The following is a 24,069-nucleotide window of genomic DNA, read 5'->3' as shown; positions in this document are numbered from 1 at the left end:
AAAAAAAAAAAAAAAAAAAAAAAAAAAAAAAAAAAAAAAAAAAAAAACAAAACCTGAGAACACCTGAACATGTTAATTTCAATTTTTCTTTATTATCTGTCCAGGAATTATACTTCATACAGTACTTTTAAGTCCTATAAAGCCAAGTCTTCAAACCACCCTTTTTAAAGGCATAGTTATATTTTACTTATTTAGCAGTGTATCTCTTTATTACAGGGAAAGAATACGCTACAGCTCATTAAATGAGTGCTATTTCTCTCAAAATCACACTGCCCTCTCGGTCTTAAGCGATAACCATTTCATTCTCACATAACACTTGATACTCATGTTATATCCATTTGAAATTATTCTTGTCACTTCCGTAAAGTGTAAAACACCGTATCTAGCAAGTATATGTTCTTTGTTGTTTTTCCCTACATCTGAAAAATGTAAACCTACACGAAGAGCAGATAATATATGTTAGAACTCCCTAACTCCAAATAATTGCTGACATTTAAAAAATAAGAAGAAATAATTAAGAGCAGATTTCCTCATTTTCCCAATTTCTAATCTGTTCCTACCATACAAGTATGTAGTAGCCCATCTTTTTCCTTAGTCACAGATCATAGAAGTCTATTTTAAACACAGATAGCAAGTCAAAAGTGTTTATGAACAATAGATATTTAGCAACTAATTGCCACTGAGAGTGATACAGATTATTGAAGCTATGCTTTCAGAGATTAAAAGAAATGTTTGTCTCGGAGCAAGGGTAAGATATTCTCTTATCTGGCAGAGCACTGTACACTGTTATGAATTTCAGCAGAACATGCCAAGGCATCTACAATTTAAACAGAAGAGTGTGAAGAGGGGAGAAAAAAATTCATAACATCTAGCTTTCAGATGGAGATTTGACCAAGAGAGCCACATTTGCTGCATACAGATGACTGCATATAAAGATTTATTTTGTAAAGGTTACTAACTAAAGCTTTAAAATTAACCTACTAAGAGAAAACAAAATCTTCGGCAATTTAAATTAAAGCAGGCTCCATAATACCATTCCACAGTTAAAATAAATAAAATTAGATCAAAGAAATTTTGCGCAAAACAGAAAACCTGGATACATAATGTTGAGCAAGAGAAGCTTTTATTGCTAAAATGGGTAAAATGGCTAAGCTAGTACACAAAAAAACTATGTTAAAATAGAGATTATTTCAAATGATATTAAATGCTTCCTATTTTTTCCTATATGTGAAAGAAACAAAGAAAAGGTGCTAGGGAACTTACTAGCAAACTCTTGAGCAGAAACTGATTTGTCTGCAGCCTATTTTTACTTAAAAAAAAATAACAGTGCTCTTTTATGTGTTTTCAAATTTAAACTCCAAAGATCAACATAAAAGCCATCCAAATGTTTTAAAGTTTTTATCATGCAAAAGGTATAGAAACAAAACACAGACACATTATGAAGGTCATCAGTCTCTTTTAATGGGGGAACTGTATTTTTTAGATTAGTACAAAACCAACCAACCACCCAACACAAACAAGTGTAAAATATATTTGATCTTGATTCAAGAAAAATGGGTCTCCAATTTCAACTGAGGGCAAAGAAGATGTAGTCCAGATTTTAATAATCCATATTTATTGTAAAAATACAACTTTCAGCAAGTCCGTATACATTTAACAAGCTTCTGCCCCACAAGCATATTACTAGAAACACTAAAATGTGAAGTGTGAATTTCAGTATTTCCCTTAGAGACATTACAAAATCAGAAAGGCTGGGTGTGAAAAGAATTAATAAAGATCCAAAAGCCTTAAGCTTTAATGAAAAAAACCCCTAGTAATAACTAGTACATCTTGTAGTTAGTCAACACAATTGCAAAAATATCTTTTATTATCAGAGTGAACTGTTGACTATATTGACAGAAGAAAACACAGTTTCACGTACTTATTCATCTTAAATATTGACCTTCAGAATAAGTTCTTTTAACATATTTTTCCTAGGAGGTAAGACCCATTTTTAGAATGCTTAGTGACAGCACTTAAGAACATTTCTGTTAGTCAAACCAGTTGATACATCTTCAATTTTACTGGTAGCATACCAACTGTATAGTTAACTGCTGACATTCTAAATATATGGTCAGGGACTAACAGGTTCCTGAAATACATGCTTAAGACACAAAAAAGTACCTGAGGAAATTATTCACTTTCTAAGAGAAAGGACAGTAGCACATTCACGCTCCCACTTTATAGAAAAATCTTAACAAAACACATTTTGGACATCTAATATATGTATATTTAAGATCCTGTGCTACAGAGCATTATTAGGTATTTCAACTGATAAACTTAAAATATTCTGCCATGCCATAAAATACATACTTGTACTTCTGAAAGAAGTTTGGAGCTTCAAAAAGTTTGGACCACTCTGCCTTACTCAGCAAAATTTCATCTGTGATAGCAAGACCTAAATTATAAAAAAAAAAAAAAAAATAGAAATTTAAAATTTATTTTTTAAAATACAGTTTAGTACCCAGAGCAAAGATAGTTTATTAACTTAGCAAAGGCTACTACAAATTATTTCCTCCCTTCAAATTCACAGCCATTCATCAACAAGCTTTACAGTCCAGTCATACTTTAAGTGGTCATTAGTTATACAAATCATGTGATTAAAAAACCCTCAGTAAGGTCTGTATAGAAATGTATTTTAATTCAAACTGATAATTTCACATATTTTTGTTCTGCAGTGTAACATAGCTCAATTTAACCTTTTGTATATGCCACAGTAACTACTTAGTTTAAAGAACGAAGATACAGTTTTCTTTACATTATTTGAATCACCCCTTGTGCAAGGCATTGTACAAGGCAAAGAAACAGTGAGACATTAAGGTACTGCTCTGGCTGAGAGAACTACTGGTAGTTGCTCCCTGCATCAAATCTACTTCTTGCTTTGATAACATCTTCTCTTATCTGCTAAAATTATTCAAGTACATCACTAAGATAAATCCAGAGGACTCATCTTCGAGTAAGTATAATTTCTCATATTAGGCCTAAAAACAGGCATCAACTGGAACTACTACGCTTATCATCCATGCGGCACAACACAATCTAAAGCAAGTAAAATAAAGTTATTGTACAATTAGTTCTAATTTTCAGAGCACAAGGCATTCTATCTACCTCAGTTTCTAAGCGTGAAGGACAGATCTGCAGAAGTGTCTACTAAAGTTGCAACTTTAAGCATTGGTAAGCCTAACAGGCCAAGCTCTACCTCCCTCGAAATAGTCTCATGTCAATAAGTTATTTAACATCCACCCACCTCCCCCCTCGCAAAGCATACCCACAATGAAACTATTTTAAATCTGTCTGAAAACATATAGAGAGCATAAGATAATACTTACCTTGTTTAAATTCCTCAACCATGACCATCCGTGTGGAAACGGACACATTGTACGTGGAGTTCTGCTGTGGGTATGCTGGTGTAATTATAGGCATAAGATGGTACCTATCACTGGGGTTTACCTACATATAACAACAGCCAATCAGTTTTCTTCAAGCATACAATCAGTTAACAAATTTGGATTTCTCCTTTCACTACAACCAAGTCTTAAGTTCTAAGAGACCTTAGTTTGCAAAGCAAGAGTTCAGAGAAAGTTTAGAAAACAAGCATAATGCTTTCACAAAGGACATTATTCTGAACCAACAGTGATGTGGGAGGGCAGTAACCTGTTCAGCACATCAAGTTGCAGGCATTTCTGATCCTCAACAGAACAATTTCCCTCTTCAATAGAAATTAGCTTGTGATCATATGAAACCAAGGATACCTCATCACCATATGAGCACCTTCTGCAGAATGACTGTCTTCAGACCTTGCAAAAGATGTTTTATACTTTATTTCTGCAACACTACTGAAAATTAAGAGCCAGTTTAAGAAAAGAGGCTCTAGGCAACCTGACAGAAGCATCACTTGCATTAACGTATCTTTTATTAAATGGCACACAGGGTAACAAAAAAAGGGACACAACATACACACAAAAAATACATTAAAAACATAATTAGGTTAGCAAACTTGTAGAAGGTAAATAAAAGATAAAGCCACCATTAATTTAGCCCACTTTCATCAGCTACTACAACACAGACAGTTCCCGCCACACACTGACCTCAAACTCCCTATCTCAGGAATAACAGACTCAAGAACAAGTTTTCAACTGTCTCATAAATTTAAATGTGAACTTTTGTCAACCAGCAAAAAACAGATTTGAAGTACAAAGGGGCATACAACTCAACCTCTGATGCTTACACTAGTCACCAAAAAAAAGATTAGTTGAACACCAACTATTCTATGATTGACAAAACAGCATTGAACACACTCATGCTATGCCCTCCTGAAACCTCAGAATGTGAGCCGTGCATCTGCTGCAAGCTGTTTTATTGAGTGCCTGAAGGACATTAATATCCAATGTCTTTAGTGTAAGTACTACAGAGATGGAGATCAAATATTATAAATAATATACAAAGCAACTAAAAGACTTCAAGTTATGATCTTCTTTGGTCCAAGATGAAAAGACACATTGCTACAACTATATGGAACCAAACCTATCCAGGTGTGACTGTTGCACTAAAGTGAATTCAAGATACTTGCAAAAGTAACAAGTTTAAAGTCATAAGCAAACCATTTTAAGATTAGCGATTTTTCAAAAATGCATTGATTTAAGGCATATATCTAATTATGCTTAATTTTTATTAAGATCACCTATTGCAAAAGTTGGAGTAAACAGTACATTGTTCAGCAAGTGTGCTTCAAGCGTTCAGTTCAGAAAATTAGAGTAAACTTTGTTCCATATTCAGGAGAACTAGAGGTTACTTTCGAAGAAGATATAACACCACAACATTAAGTTTAATAAACCCAAAATGAAGTTCACCTAGGATTCTTTAAGCAACCGAATTTATTGTACAGTGTGACTTAGAGGGGAAAAAATAACACACTAACCCTTGGGTCCCATACAGGCAAATTAAGATTGCATTCTTCTGGCTGTTTCAATAGCACTGGATTTGGCCATTCCCTGTTCAAAAAGATTGTAGCACTGAATAAGACTATTGGATACAACCATGTATGTTCAACAAACAATACTTTTGAATGCGATTCTTCTTAACTCTGCTCTCAACATAAAAGCACCATTTCCTCAAGACTAGGGTGGTCTAACAGGGGTTATTTAAATAAGCTGTAAGCTGTACTGCTGAACTACAATACAGCAGCTATTAGCTTCTCCAGGGCAGCAGAACAATGAATTTTCTGTCTTTTATAACTACTGGTTTAGGTAACTAAGTTAAACTCCTCTAAGTTCTTCCTAAAATATACCAATCAAAGAGAAATTCCTCTGTGAAGATTGACACTGGGTCCATCTTCAAGCTAGCTGTTTCATGGACAAACTACAGAAAAAACAGCCAGCACATTTACAGCATCATAGCATCATTACAAACCATATGTATTAAAACAAAATTGTAACCAAGACAAAAAGAAACCATGTTGAATGAAACACTTAACCATTCTGTTCTTACCCCCCTGAATAAAGCTATCTTCCTATAAAGAGTACAAGACAGTTAATCTCTTGGAATTTGTACATTAATGCTCCTACGTTATGCACGTAGGAGTATAAAATGGACAGAAGTACAAGAAACACATTAAAAAGATTACAACCCATTACCCTCTACTATTTAATGTGGGAAAAATATTACTTAACACTACGTACCTCATGGAGGCTATAAAGCCTATGAATTCGAGACAGTGCAAGTGTGCAAATATCTTCACATTAAGAAGAAAAAACACTATACTTGAAGTAAAGCAACACCTTTGTATAACACCTTGGGACACAACACAGTGTCTCATGAAGAACACAGGTATCCAGACATGGTCTTTCAAGGAAAACAGTATTCATTTGTAATCTGCAAAGTTCACTTCTGTCCTATTCATTCTAAATTTATTTAGAATGTTTCCATCAGAGTTATTCAAACGATCTTTCTGAGGCAACTGGCTCAAGAGTATGAAATTGTATGTAATCCTGAAACACCCGCCACTCCACACTAACAAGATTAAAAACTACATATTTGCCACTGCTCCTGCTAAACCGCATTTGAGCTATGTGCCTAAACCAGATACTGGCATACATCCTTTATCAATTAACCCAGTACCCAAATGTTAAGAAACTTTAAATTTTGAGGTGTCTGCTATTATTTTGAACTATATTAAGTATTTTACCTGAAGGTTAAAGTTGAGTTATAACAAATACATGAGAAAATTTTAATTAGGAACTGGGTGGTTTCGGTTTGGGTACTTTAAGAACAAGATATGTTGGATGACTTATTGCAAATCTCAAGTGAACACCTTTCTGGTGGCAAGAACAATGCTTCTAACTACGGTCTTAACCTGGTAACAGCTAAAAATAGTACCATAAAAACAGGACTAAAATTTAGTGTCTACAAACAATTTTATTTTAGTTTAATCTAAATTAAAACAAAACAAAAAAAAACATACCATTTAGAAAATACCAAGAAAAATTTATGTACAAGAGTTGATGCTATTGCATTTGGATAAAGCTGGCAAGTTCTTGCTACTAGCATAGCCCAGGAAACACCGCCAAGGAAACCTAGTATATTGGAATAGATGTTGTGGCCTGTGGATTGAGAAGGAAAGAGATAAAAAGAGAGACATCAGTAACCAATAAGAGGTAATGAAAACTTCACAAATTTTGTAATAAAACTGCTTACGTTTTGCCCACAGTTTGATAGCTCTCAGTGTTAACCTGAAGTTGTCAATGTTTGGTACTAGATGCAGAATTTCATCGGTTACCCGGCAACCTGCAAAAGAAAGAATCCATTATGATTGCTGCCTCCAAAGTTTTTTGCTTGCTTATCCTCCTTCATCTCCAAAGCTATCAAACTTTTTAGATCAGCATGCTGGAAACTCATTTCATATTCTGATCACTTTTGTTTTGAATTAGAAAGCTTAACATATTTTCATTTGACTTTTTTTCATTTTTACAGCAGCACTCAGGTAGACAATTCGTGTGTGCGTAACTACAGTTTTGGACTGCTACTTGATTTTCTGTTACTGATGAACTGTACAAGCTGTTGAAGAAACAAACAAGTTCTGCTGCTATGTGAATACATGCAGTTTATCATAGAATGCATGGGCAAATTAAAAAAGGTATGAGTCTTCATGAACCTACAGAAAACCTGCTAATCATAGGTCAAAGCTTTGAATTTATAAGAACCGGCTAAAAAGAACAGTTTTTAAACATACAACTTGTGTCGCTACTATGAGATATTTTCAGACTTAAGAATCACATTACAGACAGCAATCTTAACTGCTTGACTTTTTTTTTCTTTTTTTAATCAGGAATAGTTCTTCATTGTTACTAAGTAGTTGCAGAGAACTGTTTGTAAGAAAATAGTGTTATCTAAGACTAAGGGTTCTTTTCAAAGCAAGTAAAAGGCAAGTATGAAGTCTAGAGACTGCACAGATATGAATGTCACAGAACTGTATAAGCAGCTGTGATAATCTCAAATCATCAAGTTTTTAGCTCATAACAGAAATCAGTGACATCACATGCTCCTCTTCCCTACCAAGCTGCATCCAAGCTGAAGTCCCTACTATCCTGTATGTAAATTACCATTTTTTAAGCTACAGTACTATAGAGAAGTTAAGGTTACCCAAATTAGTAAGCTACTAAAGACCTGACTTCAAACTGACAAGGATTTTGATATGTCCAATCTGAAGACATTTCATGTATGTTTATGCACAATAAAACACATACAAATTAAAAACTAAACACATCTTTATTTACAGAAATAGGTAGTGCTCCATACAAAAGTCTTGCAACTCCCATTAATTTCTAGAACCATTTAATAACCAAATAAAATTAAAAAATTATAAACAGTCTGGCCAACAAGAAACAACCCTTCTCTCCAAAAAGATACATAAAACTGTCTACAATTTTATTTCTAGATATGAAGCTGCTGTATTTTCAGTCAAGTCCATAACTACTGTATCAAAGAACTTAGGATCCTTATTTTAAGATTAGACAAGAAGTTGATACACAAAACCATACATACATACCATTAAGACTTCGTATGCATCTAATGTCTAAATTTTTAAGTAGGCTGTCGTCTCGTAGGTCTAAGTCTTCAGGAATAGTTTGCAGTGCTAATCTTGCAAACAAAATATCAATCTTAAAAAAACCAAAAGAGATAAGACATTAGAAAACTGTTCTTCATTCTGTAGAATTACTTCTATAACTCATTTTCATCAAGTTTACTAATAACAACAGTAGTCTTCCCAGTACAAAGAATCCCTTTAAATAATACATGCTAACATCCTTCACAGACATTAAAAGAAACACTTTCAGATGCTTCATCTATCTTTTGGCTCCTTTTCCAAGAGGATAAAATACACATTAAGATTTATGTAGAACCAGGACAAACAAAAACTCTATTGACTGTTTTTATGTAAATAAAAATCCTTTGGGGACAAGCACCACTTCTAGGTCCGGAATATAAAATTCTATCACATCAGACTACGCCATGAAAACATAACCCTAGTTTTAACCTAAATATTCTCAAATATTCCAGAGAAGAATTCTAGAGAAGACTGAGGGGAGACCTCACTGCAGACTTCAACATCCTCATGAGGGGAAGTGGAGGGGTGGATACAGATCTCTTCACTCTTGAGACCAGTGACAGGACCTAAGGAAATGGCATGAAGCTGAGTCATGAGAGATTTAAGCTGGATATCAGGAAAAGGTTCTTCACCCAGACGATGGCTGGGCACTGGAACAGATGCCCCCAGGGAAGTGATCACAGCCCCAAGCCTGACAGAGTTCAAGAAGCATTTGGACAACATTCTCAGGCACATGGTGGGATTCTTGGGGTGTTCTGTGCAGGGCCAGGAGCTGGACTCAATGATCCTTGTGAGTCCCTTGCAACTCAGCACATTCTATGATTCTATGAAAATTACCACTGAATTACAGAAAAAGTAGAAGACCTTTCCCATCTAGCCCTGTAAAAAAGTACACACATAACTAGTTGCCTCTATACAGGACCAGTATCTATGAGGAGTCTACATATCTGATTACAGAAAACAAAGGTCTGAAAATCCAGCAAGGTGCTGAGCAAGTGTATACATTTTGAAATTATGTACAATTTCTTCGCTATTACTTCTAAAATACTTTTCACCATAACAGCTTTTCTAGGCCAAGAACATCTGAAATACTATTCAGCACTGAGCTAGAGTTTTATACTGCTCCATACACAAGGACACTGCACAGAGTGGAGAAGTCAGTTTGCCTTTTTATCAGTCAGTTGATGATAATACAAAGTATATATCAGCAGCCTGTCTGGTAGACAACAAGGGCACTTCACCAGATGAGGCTTTTAAACATAAACTGGTATCACTTGACCTACAAGACAATGAACTGCAATGATGCAATGAATTGCATCAAGAACAAAACTGGTTTAGTTACATTAAAATTTAGTTACATTAAAATTATTTCAGATAAAATGAAGCTGAAAATACTTTAAAGACCTTTTTGTAGGTACTTAAAACTTTGCATCTGTGTTATAAACTATGAAGCACTTCACAGAAAAGTAATATCTAAAGTATTCAATGCATTTCTTATTTCGAAGTCCTTTATAGCTGGCCTTATCAACAATCTGCATTGCAAGCAGAAGTTCCTACTTAAGTCAAAAGTACTACTTATCAATGTAAAACAAGTTCAAAATTAACTTCAGCTTGAAGTTCTGTTCTGATCTCTAGAAGGTCTAGCACTAAAGATTCAAAGCTCATTAACAATAAAAGGATTTTTCAAATAAAGAAATTAATAGTCTGTCCTATGTAGCTGGGGGGACGAGGGGGAAGCAATCAGTATTGTACATGAAGAACAAAAAAATCAAGAAGGTTGTTGTTTATTTTAAGCAAGAACATAAAATCCATATGTAAAAACTGGTATTGTAAAAAACTTCTGAAGTTTTACTGAAAAGATCACCACGAAACTAAACTCCTTTTCCTCAGTTCTAACTCCTGATATGTTTTGTCTGGATTCGCAAAAGGAAAATTAAATTAAAATCTTTTGATACTGACAAAACTGATCATCACAATCATCAGAAATTGTAGCCCAACACTTGAATATACAAAGAGTGTGCTTGCCATAAGATAGCGTTCAAGACCAGAGAACTCTCATGCACTGTCAGCAACACGAGTTAAGTCTCAGTCATAAACCTAAGCCCATCATAAATTACCATACTGGAGCAAGATACTTCTTTTAGAGTAAACAGTCCCTTTTTTCCCCTATTTAGGCTTGTACTTTGAAATTCATTTTTTCAATAGGAGACACAACACTGGCTTGAATGCAAATAACTGGGGGAAAAAAAACAAGGATACAACAAAAAAACCAAACTTACCAGGACAGTTACAGCAAGTTTTGACATTTAGAATGAATACATCAGCTATGTAAATAGAAAACAGATTCTCCAGAAAAATGTTTCTAATACTCAACTGTAGATGGACAGTAATAAAATGGTTGACTCAGATGCAGAATCACAGGCTAGGTTACTGCACAGTATCACATTTCTCTGCACATCGCTCTCACTGGGAGAATACACCTCTCTGCCTAAGTGTCAACTAACACAAATGTTGATGAAAAGACAAGTTGGATTAATGAGGGCAAAGGTTCATCTTCACAACACACAAAAACTGCCAGTACCCTAACTACGACCATTATAACTGCAAGGCAGAAATTTAACTCAGAGTGGGAGAGAAGGAACTATCCCATCTTGCATACAATACTATCCCATATCATTTGCTATAAGATTAGCATGGGAATTCTTTCCCCACTGTAAAGTATCCCTCTTACACCCACCAGCTACTGGTTGATGTAATCCAACTACAAGTCTGATGAACTGTATAAATAGTCCATGTGGTTTTGTCTTGTCCCCAAAAAAGATGACATGTTGACTATATAAGTGTGAGAACCATTACCAGAACATTATTCCTGTTTTCTTAGAAAAAAAATTAAGTTAAGCAAGTTCAGCGCAGGCTTACAGGCACCAAAACCATTGTTTTGGTCATGTGTTTACAGACATGTGAAGAGACCAGGACAAAGGGGATACTCAGCTTGCCTTCAATAGTACATTTTTGAGAACTAATTAAAGACCACAACTTCCTATAATGTAAGATACTGAAACATATCTTTCATGCTTGGACAGTTAACCATTAGCAGTCAAAAAACTATTGAGGCCATACTATGAATATAATTTCTATTCAATGTTACCTCTAAATAATGCCAATATTGGTTCTCTACAAGTCAGTAAACTAGTCAGTACAAGTGGGTAGCAGTGCCAAAAAAAGTACAAGGAGATATTCTGCATACAGCTTTAAGTCCATCAAGAAAAAATTCTTCCAGTCTTAAATCTCCACACAACTGAGGACCGATATCAAGGACTTGGTTATGAACTTAAGAGTCACTTAAATAGCACTCATATTAATAAATGAGTTATAAAGATCTCAAACATTGTTTTAACCATGTTCTACCAAAACAAATTAAAATACGATCTTTACCTCTATTCCATCAAAACAAAGTTTAATAACTGGGACAAAAGCTTCTTCAACAGCCTGGGGGAAAAAAAGTTGTATTTTATTTTAAGCATAGAGAACATTTACAAACAATAGCTACCAGGTCTAAACAATTATAACAAAATGCTACTTATATAAATTCTTTTCTGTTTTCAGTTTGATTTTTGTCATCAATGTCTTTCTCCACTTTTGAGGATTTATGCAGTAAGCACTAACCTACTACATGCTGCAGCTGTAAAAATTATAATCCAAACTTGTACCAACCAGCTCTGCTGATGTTACCCCAGGGTCCAACCCTCTCTCTCCCTACATATAGGACATGATCAAGCATCTTTTACTCCTCACAAGTATCTCTAAGTATTCCAAGGCCAAGCTATGGGGATTCTTAGTCTAAAAGGCCTCTTATTTCTGTTTCTACAGGCAGTATTTTATGAGAAATGAGAAGACAACTGTGTAACCATGGAGTCTGACTTGAGATTAGCTCAGATGGTAGAGCATGGTGCTAATAACACCAAGGTCGTGTGTTGAATCCCTGTATGGGCCATTTGCTGAAGAGTTGGACTCGATGACCCTTGTGGGTCCCTTCCAACTCAGAATATTCTGTGATTCACCTAAACCAGTTGCAAGTCACCAGTCTCCAGAGCTTGAGCATCTTTTCTAAATGTGGTCAATAAAAAGGTACTTTTACAAACAGTATCCATGATGAAACTCTAAGACTTCACATTTACTCTGCCATCAGCTCTGAATACCATTTTCCTGAACTGAGCATCCAAACTAAACGCACATCTGTAGTACACTGGTTTTGTAAAAGCAAAGAATACTGCCTAGCCCTGCATAAGAAATACTATGAACTAGTATAAACTGTTCCAAGAGTGTTTCAGTTCTTAACAAGAGGAGGAGACAATGCTTACTTACGGTTACATTAATTACTAGTTGGCAGGATGAATCCTAAGCAAAACATCAAAGTTCACAAGTCTCTCACACTCACTCACTAGAGCAACCATTAAGAAAGTCTATGTTCCCCAAAAGATGGAAACGTACAAACTTTCTTAGAACTAGCCTGAATGATTTAAAAGTGTTGACTCCCTGACCTAAAAGTTATTTGCATCACTGCAGAGCTACACTGAACAGCATACATACCTTGCTGCCAAATCAACTACATTACCTGGAGTTAAGAGTTTACACCAAAGTTGAATGGAAATCTGAAAATCTGAATCCTCTCAATTATAGCATGTGGATTTAAAGATTACTAGAAGTGTTCAGATAATAAAGCATTCAAAACAGTTGTTTCACTGCATATAGTATTACCAGCAGTGTTTGCACTACCCTGGTAGTTACCAACTACATGATGCATAGAGTGGAAGAATGTTGCAGACACAGTTCCATTTATTTTATGAGAGCAGGACTAAAAACAAAGACTTGCCAGCAACTATCTTCATCTATAAAAAAAGAATTGCAGCACCAAAAATTTACTCTGAGCCAATATTGAGACGATTAAAGCTTCCACCAGTTGGCCTAGCAAGGCTTGTCATTTAGATATAACAGAAACAAAATACTGCATATGCTACTGTCTTCCACTACTACAAAGGAAATCTTCATTTTTACACACTAAAAATCTTGCACAAGCATCTAATAACGAGACACACTAAAAATACAACTTGCCTTTTCAAATGCAGAGCCAATATAAAAGGTTTAGTTAAGATCAACCATTGTAACTGGTTATATGAGCACAAAATTATAAGAAAGTAGCATAAAATCCTCATTAAACACACACAAGTTTGGTCCTGATCCTTTTCAGTCTCACACTTACATTGGTACATGCCTGCTGCTAGAGTATAGTATGGCCAGTCTTCGCGAACGAAGATTTTTGGGAAAGGTCTTTTACCTTTCCAGCCTGCGCAATGGATTTTTTAGGTGAGACACAGCCTGCGCTGAACTGAGCCCACCCTTTAATCCTAAGGTTCATCTGCCGGGGCCAAGCAAGCTTGGACAATGGCAGTGAGGTCCTCAGGACGTAGGTTTGTTTAGAGTGACGTTCTCATAGATGGATGGCCTCACAGGGCTAACGAGCTCCATCTGCCCGGGGGACCAGGAATCGAACCTGGGTCGCAGCAGTGAGAGTGCCGCATGCTAACCACTAGGCCACCAGGGGTCCCCTGCTGCTAGAGAGTAAGCAGAAATTTTGCCATATCAACACACATACTAGGAAATGGTCCTGCCATCCAGATTTTTAAATGAGTGTCACTATTAAGTGGGAGCAGAGAAAATTTGGAAGAATCTCTGTTTCAACTCTGGTGATAGGCTTTGCTGCAGGTGAAGTAAAAATCCACTAAAATCCATTGCAAGTCTTAATACTTAAGTTATAGTTATTTAATGCACCACTATTGACTTTTGCAAATCCTCAGGTGAGTGAGCTGTACCAGACATTTCACATACCCTCAGATCTTTCACTTCTTCTTGTTGTTTTAGTTTTTCATAAAACGATGTGAAAAAATCACTTCTTTCAACATGTCTTGGTGCAACACAGAGGGCATCAATATCAGCACCTGAAATTGTTAATTAGCAGAAGTAAACTACTCAACACTTCACATGCATGGAATGTCACCAATAGACAATTATTTTTTCTTTAAATTAAACAAGAATATTTCCTTTCTTATCATGTGGAATGTTTTTTCTTTGGAAATGCTAAGTCAAACGAAAAAAGTTTACGGCCATTAAACATACTGAACACATACATACACTCTTTTCAATTGTGGAACATTTGTAGTAATTTTCAAAGAACAAAACATAAGAATCTAAGTATACAACTTCCTCTATTTTCAAATAATTTCCAAATTTTTTGTCTGTTTCTCAATCCATGATAAAAACATAATATAGGAATATATTTCTTTTATTTATAATGAAGACCATATGGTTGACGAAAAAATGAAGAAATCTAACACCACCTCAAAAGACAGCAAGATCAGTCATTAGCTTAAACACACAGATTTTTATCATAAAAGTAAATGTTACCTTTTGTATGAACCCCTAATCTGTAGGATCCAAATGTAAAAATTTTTCCTCCAACATTTTCTATTACAGACTGTGGAAGATTCTAAATAGAGCAAATAAAATTGGTTATTTTACTTTAACAAGTTGTAACAACACACACAATTTATTTTAAAACAAGAGGAAAAATATTCCACAGAATTTATGCTGTTTTACCACTGAAATAATAACTTCAGTATTTACAGAAAGGACTGAGGTACATTTGCCATTTGGGAACTACCTGTAGCATCTCAACTACGTTACACATTACTGCCTTAAACCTCGTAATTGTTCTACTAATTCTACACTTCAGGTGCAACAGCTTTATAACATTACAGAGGTCAAACACATTTTGCTTCACTCAGGCATTTTAGATTGACTCAGAAATTGATGATGGATTCCAATTCAGAGCAACACAAAAATACTATGTATAATATCAGTGTTTATTAAGTTACTTCCAGAGACACCCATACCATATATAGCCTTTAAATAAAAATTTGTGTTTGGGAGAGATATTTATTTTATGTTCAGATTGTTCCGCTACATCTATTAAAGTTGCTAGATTTGTATCATCTATAAAAACCTGTTGAATCCACAGTACTGTGGGCAAAGAGAGTTATCCTTTCATAACAGGATACAATGCTACAGTCTGCGACCCTACATGAATGGCTACACAGTGGAAGATAAAATAAATCAAAAACTGTATTTTGCAATGTATATTGATTAAATTAAGTAACTTCCAATCTTATACCAGTCATGATGTAAGTCACTATTTTGTTTTCAAGGATCAAAACTAATATAGCAGGTCTGTTCCTACCTCTAATCTTGTTCAGAAGTGTACAGAATAAATAAAATCTCAAGTATACTCAGAGCAAAATTGCTTAAAAATTTAGGCTTTTATTCCTAAAAAAAAAAGCCACTTTTTTGCAAGCCTATAATCATTAAAAAAAAAATGTGTGTGGGGGTAGGGGTTACTATAACCTGGCAAAAATACTAACAGCATTATCAGTCTACAGAAGTAACATTAGAGGATTCACATTAAAGAAAACGACCACAGACCATAAAGATGCAAGAAGTACATTTTAAGATCTAGTACTGTCTCACAAAGCCAAACAATCTAAGCATATAATTAATACAGTACTATATGCATGAATTTTGACAGAAAGTCAAGTTACATCTATCAGTTTCTTCCTTTGACAAGGTTATACTTTTAAGGGACGATGCTGCCTGGTAACAAAAGAATCTACACAAAGATGGTATTTGTTTTCAACCCCAAATCTAAGGTTCACCCATTTAGACTCGGAACATATTTTAGAATTATCTTCCTAGAGCAGTCTTAGAATCACAATACGAGCAATTCCATGTAAAATACATCCATACCTTGCTTTCACTGATTTCCCGTATCCATTCTTTTACCAAGTTATTTAATTTTCCCAAAATCAGAATCCTATTGATAAAACAGCAGAATCACAGGTCATGAACTTAGATCAAACTAGTAGTACTTTAAGACCTTGATCATCTTTACATAGTAAATCAACTGCAATAACATTGCCAATCTAATTACAGATCTTTTTATATATATGTAGAAACAAAGTCCCTTTTAGAACATTCCCATTATATTACCCCCCCTTAAAAGTATTCAAGTGATTTAAGGTCAAAAAAAATGCAAGCATGCAAGGCATACACACATTTTAGATATACGAATTCTACTCATTTTCAAAATAAAACTTTAATTCATATAAGACATACATCTAAAAGAAGAGTGAGAAGCAGTACTGCAAGGAAAAAAAAACAACTCTAGAACACTTAATAACTATAATGGCCAGTCTTCGCGAACGAAGGTTTTTGGGAAAGGTCTTTTACCTTTCCAGCCTGCGCAATGGATTTTTTAGGTGAGACACAGCCTGCGCTGAACTGAGCCCACCCTTTAATCCTAAGGTTCATCTGCCGGGGCCAAGCGCGCTTGGACAATGGCAGTGAGGTCCTCAGGACGTAGGTTTGTTTAGAGTGACCTTCTCATAGATGGATGGCCTTACAGGCCTAACGGACTCCATCTGCCCGGGGGACTGGCTGGATTCGAACCTGGGTCGCAGAGGTGAGAGTCCTGCACGCTAACCACTAGGCCACCAGGGGTCCCCTACTTAATAACTATAAGGCCAACAAAACAGCGATGATGGGGGAAACATGCAAGCCAGCCTCTAAGATTTAACAGTCAATTTAATTCTCTTCTGTGTTTTGAGGTATTCCTCTTAAGGTGAGAAAAAGAGCTTACAATTTCACTAGGCTTTCAAGAAAGCATTTGAAAGAACCCAAACACACTTGGGGTTCAGTAGTCAACCACATGTACCTCAAGATAGGGAAAAAACATTAAGAGTGTTTACTCACCTGCGTTGCAGCTCTTCTTCCTCTTCAAATACGCCATAAGGTTTTAGGGTTTCAATTAATTTCTGGGTAAGCATGCAGTCAAACTCCTTGGGGGCAGCTAAACTGATAGGTGAGGTAATGCCATAATGCTTCTGTAGTTGCTGTGTTTGTGATCCCTGGGTTGTAACGGGACTAATAAAGGCAATTAAATAAAGTTACTGACAGAAACAAACAAAAAACAATTAATCTATTTTTTCTCATCAGAGTAACAGACAAGAGAGATACTAAGAAAATAAAAAGTTAAGCCTGGTGTTAACATTTACATACTAAATCAATCTGTGTTAAATCTGTGCTATTAAGGACACCAACAGAATTACCTTTCTCCAACTCTTAATACTGATTGCAGTGTTACAAGTTGCTATGAGTCATTTTCTTTTACATCAGCTGACTTCACACTCTCAAAACATTCACCTAAGTAAGGAGGCTTTAGTATATTTTGAGCCCATCAGCATCATACATTGGTTTTAAGCTGACTTCTCTGCTGGCTACCATAACTTGGTCAGTTGGACAAACCAGGTCAGCTCGACCTGTGTTGGCAATATTACATATAGCCTTGCTTCACGGAGGGCTGCGTGAAGGCTATTTTTTTAATTCACATTATGTATTAACTTTTTTTCCCTGGATTTTTTTTTCATTCTACTTGGGCAAAAGCTTATCATCAGTTTAGGCTTCTTCAACTTTCATTAAGTCTGAAGCAAAGAGAACCCTTCATGTCAAAAAGTCAAGCTGACAGAGTAAGTGAAAGTCCCACTCTTGGGAGGCATAAAATGCCTCTGCATATTGCTGTAATATCAGTCCTTTGTGTTTACAAATATTATATAAGATTTCTTTCATACATAACGAGAAATATTTTTATCAGGCTAACTATGTATTACATATGGAAAAACTACAGTACAACTTCACTTTTACTTTGACAATTTGTCACCATCATCTCCTCAGGATTTCATTCCACATTTCCATAAAGACTAAGTATTTAAAAAAAACACCTAGACTTAAGATTGATGGGAATCAACAAAACATTGCCATAACTTAAACTCACTCTAAAATGAATCTAAGTACTATAGTTTGTTTGCAATCAAGAGTTCAGTTGCAATGCAAGTTTCTCACAAAGCAAGTTCTAGCACATCTGCCTCTTTGCTCATTAGCAAAAAAACCACAGCACATGAGGAAAAATATGCTTAAAAAGTGTACATTAAAAAAAAAACAAAAAACAAGTAATCATAGGGAGTGAGGCAATGCCTGGGAACATTATTTGATATTGCTTCCTTCAGCTATGAGCTTTTAATCACCTAATGAGGAATTTGATAGCAGCTGAACAAATCATACAGACCTTATGACTTAAGTTATCAATGAAAACATTTTTTAAAAAAGCTGTTCAGATTAATTATATAAAACAGTAATTCAAATTAAGGACAAAGGAAGCCACTAAAACATTTTTTTCTCTTAAAAAAATTTTAGGAATGTCAACACAAATAGTAGCTTCAGCCACTTAGCTGCCTCTAAAAAAAGCAGTCAGAAAACAAAAGGTCTCAGTATATAAACATCCTTTGGGTATCTTGAATATTTTTACTTATACCACAAAGCAAGCAGTTACATTTGAACTACAACTTCTCCCCTTTTGCCAACTGCTAATACAAAAAAATAAATTTGCTTTTAAGATTTTTCAGCTTACTTTTACAGGTTTTTAAAGCACTGATATAAAGCAATCAGTATTTTAGCTTTGTGTAACAATTTCCTGATGGTCTGACTGCAATTTTTACACATTCATAGCAAGAAACTGTATCCAATTCAACAGATATTAAACTTGTAAAGACTGGTAAAACACAGTCTGGCAGACCCTGTTACTAGGTTTCAAAAAAGACTCAGTGTCAGTCAAAATCACATTCTATGAAGCTGACTCCTGAAGTCCGCAATGCTGACAATGGCCTCTGTCTTCCACCTGCTTGTAAGGGCCATAATTCACCAATTCAAGAACTAATAATTTAAAAATAATCTTTTACCTTGCCTATAAAATTACAGTACCTAAAAGCCAACCAAACAACAGATCTCTTCCCTGATCTGGTGTACACAGAACCCTGGAAGTGCAAGGTGCAGCTCTGCCTTTGCAAAACACCAAACTGCCATGACTTAAACTCCTACAGGACCACCAGAGCTGGCCAAAGGCACAGACAAACTTTGTTCACTAAACAACAGCTTTAAATAACCAATTAAATCAATCACCAGATATACATCTTTGGGAATTGTAATATAAAAACAGCTACAGTTCTTACATTTACTTTTATAACAATGGAATAAGGTTGTTGTCAACAGCCCAGGAACTTCCTAAAACAAGTGTTTCACCTGTGTTTGAGTTAGTAAGAACATTTTCTCTGGGATAGTATGTAACGCTTCTCGGCACAGCTACCTTCAAGGTTTTACTGCCGCAGGGGGCCTGATGAAGCTTACATTTTAACACATATTAATACTGAAGAGAATACAGGTTATTTCCAGATAAAAACACTTAAATTCAAGTTCAATTGTTTATACCTGCTGAAGTTAAGTCTAGTCTAAGGTTTCTGTAGAACACCAAAGGATATCAGAAAAGGTCCTTTGGAAAATGACAGAAAAAATGGTATGGCAAGAGTTTGTTAAAAGTCAATTAAGGATCAAATAAAGTAACTGTGCTAGGTAATCCATGCTTATCTGTTAAAAAGACAGCAAGTCATGAAAGTTACTATAAACGAAAAAGTAAAAGGTTTATCCTCTCCCTGCCCCCTACCTCCCACAAAATCAAGAAACTTCAAGTAAAACATCGGCTAGCTGCTTTTTAAAGTAAAAGTAAATTACCTCTGAGAAATAAACTTCTAAGTGCCCATCATTCCAACTTTAATGCTGTATTTACATGTTACATTTTAGCCAGAAAATGTTAATGATCAACACTTCTAGACTCATCTTCTACTTTTTCCTAAAACCATGAAGATCATACTCATATTTCAATATCTTCCCTCTTGCTAAGACTTATGGACATTGTAGTTTTAACCTATGACATGTCCAGAGAAGAGCTTAAACTACTGAATTTATTCAAATCAAGAAAGGTGAAAAGACAGGGAAGTATCAGAGCTAACCTTGTGTCCAAGAGGATCAGAGATATTAAGGCCTTGTTGAGGGGTCAATACCTTGATGGTGTGTCACATCTGCTAGTCACTGAAGTTAAGCATTAATGAAAAACAAAGTATTAAACAGCAATTGGAAATCCTATTCCAGCTACTGAATCTTGACAACAGCAGAAGCAGATTTGGCAGACACATCAAGGTCTCACACAACTGAAAACCTGAAAAAGCATGTTTAGGGCTTGTTTCTGTTTCTAAAAAACAAAATAAAACAGCAACAGAAAACCCAAACAAAAAAAAAATCCCCAATCTTTTCTTTTAAGATCACAAAGAAAATTAAGAGACACAGTTTGGGGCTTTTTGGTTTATTTGTTTCTGGTCAACCACATTGTTGTAGCTCTGGTTTAACCTGGATTTTTGAAGAACATATACTGACAGTTTAAACCATCTGTAACTTGGGCAGCAGCTACAGTAGAGTAATTCTAAAGTGTTATGACCCGGATTTCATTTCAAATATTAATTAATCTCATCTCTAAGAAATGCACTTGTACTTTCCCCCCATATAAAAACACAAACAGACACAAAGCTCTAGTTTGTGCTAAGCTGACAGCAGTACAGCTGAACAACTTTTTCTTCACAACGCAAAGTTTTGGTAGGCCATACCTTCTTATATTGTTGTCAATAACTACCAAATTAAAAAGAGCAGACCCTGGTGATACTAAACTGCTAAAACCCATTTCAAAAAGAGTGAAAAAGTGGAAGGAAAAAAACACAAATAAAGCTTGTAAGAGGCTTTATAGTTTTGAGAGCATACACCTTTAAATTCCTTTAAGTGAAAGTGAGCGCACATTTTTCTAAGGTAGAGGGAGAGTTTACAATGCATCTTCTAAAGATCAGGTTATAGCCTGAACACACACATAAACAGAACACAGAGCAAATACAGGTATATCTATGTAACACTGTCCTATACATAGCTAAGAGTTGGATACAAATTCTAAGTTCTGTACTACTGCTTTCTTTTACAACACTGGAACCTTGCTCCATTCTCAGAAGAAACTACAATCCTGTCACGAACTTCTTTGTCAAGAATGCTTTGTATTTAACCCAACTCCTACCCCACATGAAAATCTCTGTCTTTCTAAGCCCTTGTTCCTCTTCACTCCCAGTATTCTACCTCAGTTCTAATAGTAACATTTTTATCATGTTATTTGAGTTAAGATTTCACGTTTCTTATCACAAGCAAAATACAGCTGCAATCACCACCACGCTATCTAAACATCATGCTCCTGAAATTTGGGATACTTCCCAAAAATAAAAGACAACACAAACAACAGAAATCTTAAAAACACATGGCATAATGCTGAACAAATTGTAACAGTTTAAATCCCACTGAATTTTCAAACTTGTTCAGATACTAAAACAAAATACACAACTTAAGGAATCTCAATGACTATCCTCGCTTCTTTATTTGCCTCTACTGATTACCTCAGTAAAATTTATTCCTTCTTATTTACTGATGTAAGACACCAAAGTCAGATTCCCAAACCAATACTGGTCATCACACCATCTGGTTAATCAGCTGGAGCTAAATTCACAGAGCTCAAGCTCCACTGTGTCCAATTTCAGATAAAGTCTGTTAAAGGGTTTTGTTTGCTTCTTTTAAAGTTTCCTCCAACAGCAACTGAGTGGCAATTTCAAACTGAAATTTCTAGTTTCATGTTAACACCATCACTCTACCCAGAGTTTCAAAAATCTAGGCAGGAAACCTTAGGGAAGTCTGTGCAAATCAGGTACTGGGGAATATACGTTTTAAGTGGTTAAGGCAATCCAGCTGTCCTTCCCGAACTAAAGTTTTAATATCCAGCAGAAAGCCACTGGAACATTTAGACCATGAATTAAGTTTTCAACTGTCAGTATGAGATGTTCAAGACACACAAAACTGATTTGAACACAGGTACCGGAGCAACAACAGGCAACTAATCTACACAAGACACTCACCTATGGCAAAAGGAAGATCATTCATACACATTCTGCTAACCTTGGACTCTCTCCTGAGCTCCCTGACTCTTCTGTTTGCAGAGAATAGTGAAGGCAGCATGTCTAAACACAAACTCATCCACAACATTCTTATGAATGCCAATTACAAGAGAAGTTTCTCAAGTTTAAAGAAAAGAAAGTGCTACTGAACTATACAGGCAGCACTTGAACCAAAATTATTTTTCTTCCTATTCTGGGGACAAAAAACTCAAAAGGCAGCAGCTTAAGAAATTGATAACAAGAAGTATAAAACCAAGAACTAGGAATCCCACAAAGCGTTTCACCACAAGAGATTAATTTGTCTCAGTGGTGAAATCTGCTCTGCCCAAAATAACTGGGGTTCCAAGTTCTGTGCAGTACCTCTATATTAACAGGTATAAACTCAGTCTTTTTTTAGAAGACTGAAAGCTATTGCAAAACCACACATCCTTGCCACCTAGTTCTTCTGTTCTGCATTTAACAAATTAATCCTCAGTACAGATTTTTATATTTATTGCTTCTCTATTAAGAAAGCTATCACTTTATATTAAGGCAACTATTCTTCCAAAGTTAGTCCTATGTTTTGCAATGTTAACAACAATTTAATTCCTTTCCTAACAGCCTATGAAAATCTGAGCTCTCTGTTCAGAAACACACTATCCACTCCCAACCAGTACAAACCATTGTAAATATAGTGCTGTACTTCTGGCATGCAAGTTGACAGTCACTAATTAGAAGTCAAGAAAATGACTTTGTATATGTCTAAAGCAAAGTTCAGTAAAAGAAAATACAAAGAGTCTTATTCAGAAGTGAGAATTAGCTCGACCGTCTACAATAAAGACTGGAGGAAATAATTACTGATGAGATTCCAAAACTCTAATACAGAAGTTACCAATACTAAAAATACTTAAAATTTAGAGTGCTTATAGCACTTTTAAATGTTCAGATACATGACTCAATGCAGTTTGCCACTTCCTGTTACAGAAAAAAAACAGAACAAAAGTGTTTTGCAATGATTTCAGCAGACACAGAAGTTCAATAGCTTACCAAGAAACAGATTCATGGTACTTTTTCTCTATTTGGAGGGTCAGAAAGGCCCAGGTTACATAAGAAGACTACATCATCATTCATACAAATGTAGCTGCAGCTCCACTGAGTCAGTAATCTTTCTGATGACCAAAACATATGAACAACTCAGTGAGCTTCATTTTTGCCTAGAATCTTACATTTCAGATAACACACAGGAATATTCAGTACCTAACTGTTGACTAAAATGTATCTTTATGACAGTGGAAGTAGTCCTTTTGTTTCTAAACAGCTTTTTTTAACAACTGAAAGTTAAAGACCTTTTGCTTATGCAGCTGCTACCTCTTCACACATGACAATTGTAACAAAAAGTCACATAAGTTTCTAGGATAAATTTAGTATTTTTTTAAACATTAAAAGGTTTCTGCAAACGCCCACTATCAGCATCAGCAGAACCTCAGTTTGCTCTCTTACTACTGATGTGCCAGGTACATAAAGATCTTGGTTTTAAAGCTTTGTACCATACTGCTAATAAGCACACATACACACGGTATCAATACTGTTGTAACCTTGGGGAACTCTGGACTTTCAAGTCAAGAATAAGAACAATCTCTGGTTGTATGGGAAATTGGTTCTGTCCAGGCCTGTCAATTGCAAACACCATCCCTGAAAATGAAGTTTAAAAGACGTATTGAAAGGTCAGCCAAAAAAAAAAAAAAAACAAACAAAAAAGGCCATTGGTCATCTTGAAAGTTGGGCAGTAACACAAGGTTGTTCCACACTCACTCAAAAAGATTATCACCCAAAAGCATGAAAGCATCAACTGGAAAGACTTATACAGAAAAGGAACTTCCTAAGATGCCTTTTTTTTTTCCCCTCTAAACTTAAGTCAGT

The 24,069-nt window shown here is 35.4% G+C and overlaps 1 protein-coding gene across 4 annotated transcripts in view; it reads right to left on the bottom strand.

Moving 5' to 3' along the window:
• PAPOLA (poly(A) polymerase alpha) overlaps positions 1–24,069 on the bottom strand; it is a 45,152-nt gene that overhangs the window by 18,994 nt on the left and 2,089 nt on the right. For all 4 annotated transcript variants that reach the window (XM_027673933.1, XM_027673931.1, XM_027673930.1 and 1 more), the window contains exons 2-12: positions 17,006–17,176; positions 16,001–16,067; positions 14,606–14,687; positions 14,030–14,139; positions 11,579–11,632; positions 8,084–8,195; positions 6,733–6,822; positions 6,500–6,638; positions 4,958–5,030; positions 3,369–3,489; positions 2,353–2,437 (exon numbers count right to left, since the gene is read on the bottom strand). In XM_027673933.1, coding sequence (XP_027529734.1) covers positions 2,353–2,437; positions 3,369–3,489; positions 4,958–5,030; positions 6,500–6,638; positions 6,733–6,822; positions 8,084–8,195; positions 11,579–11,632; positions 14,030–14,139; positions 14,606–14,687; positions 16,001–16,067; positions 17,006–17,176 — 1,104 coding nt within the window. The remainder of the gene's footprint in view (positions 1–2,352; positions 2,438–3,368; positions 3,490–4,957; positions 5,031–6,499; positions 6,639–6,732; positions 6,823–8,083; positions 8,196–11,578; positions 11,633–14,029; positions 14,140–14,605; positions 14,688–16,000; positions 16,068–17,005; positions 17,177–24,069) is intronic.

Source organism: Neopelma chrysocephalum, unplaced genomic scaffold, assembly GCF_003984885.1.
Source record: "Neopelma chrysocephalum unplaced genomic scaffold, ASM398488v2 Primary Assembly neopelma1_24, whole genome shotgun sequence".
Taxonomy (NCBI): Eukaryota; Metazoa; Chordata; class Aves; order Passeriformes; family Pipridae; genus Neopelma; species Neopelma chrysocephalum.
Note: the sequence above shows the minus strand (reverse complement) of the source record. Positions and strands in the feature narration are given on the sequence as shown.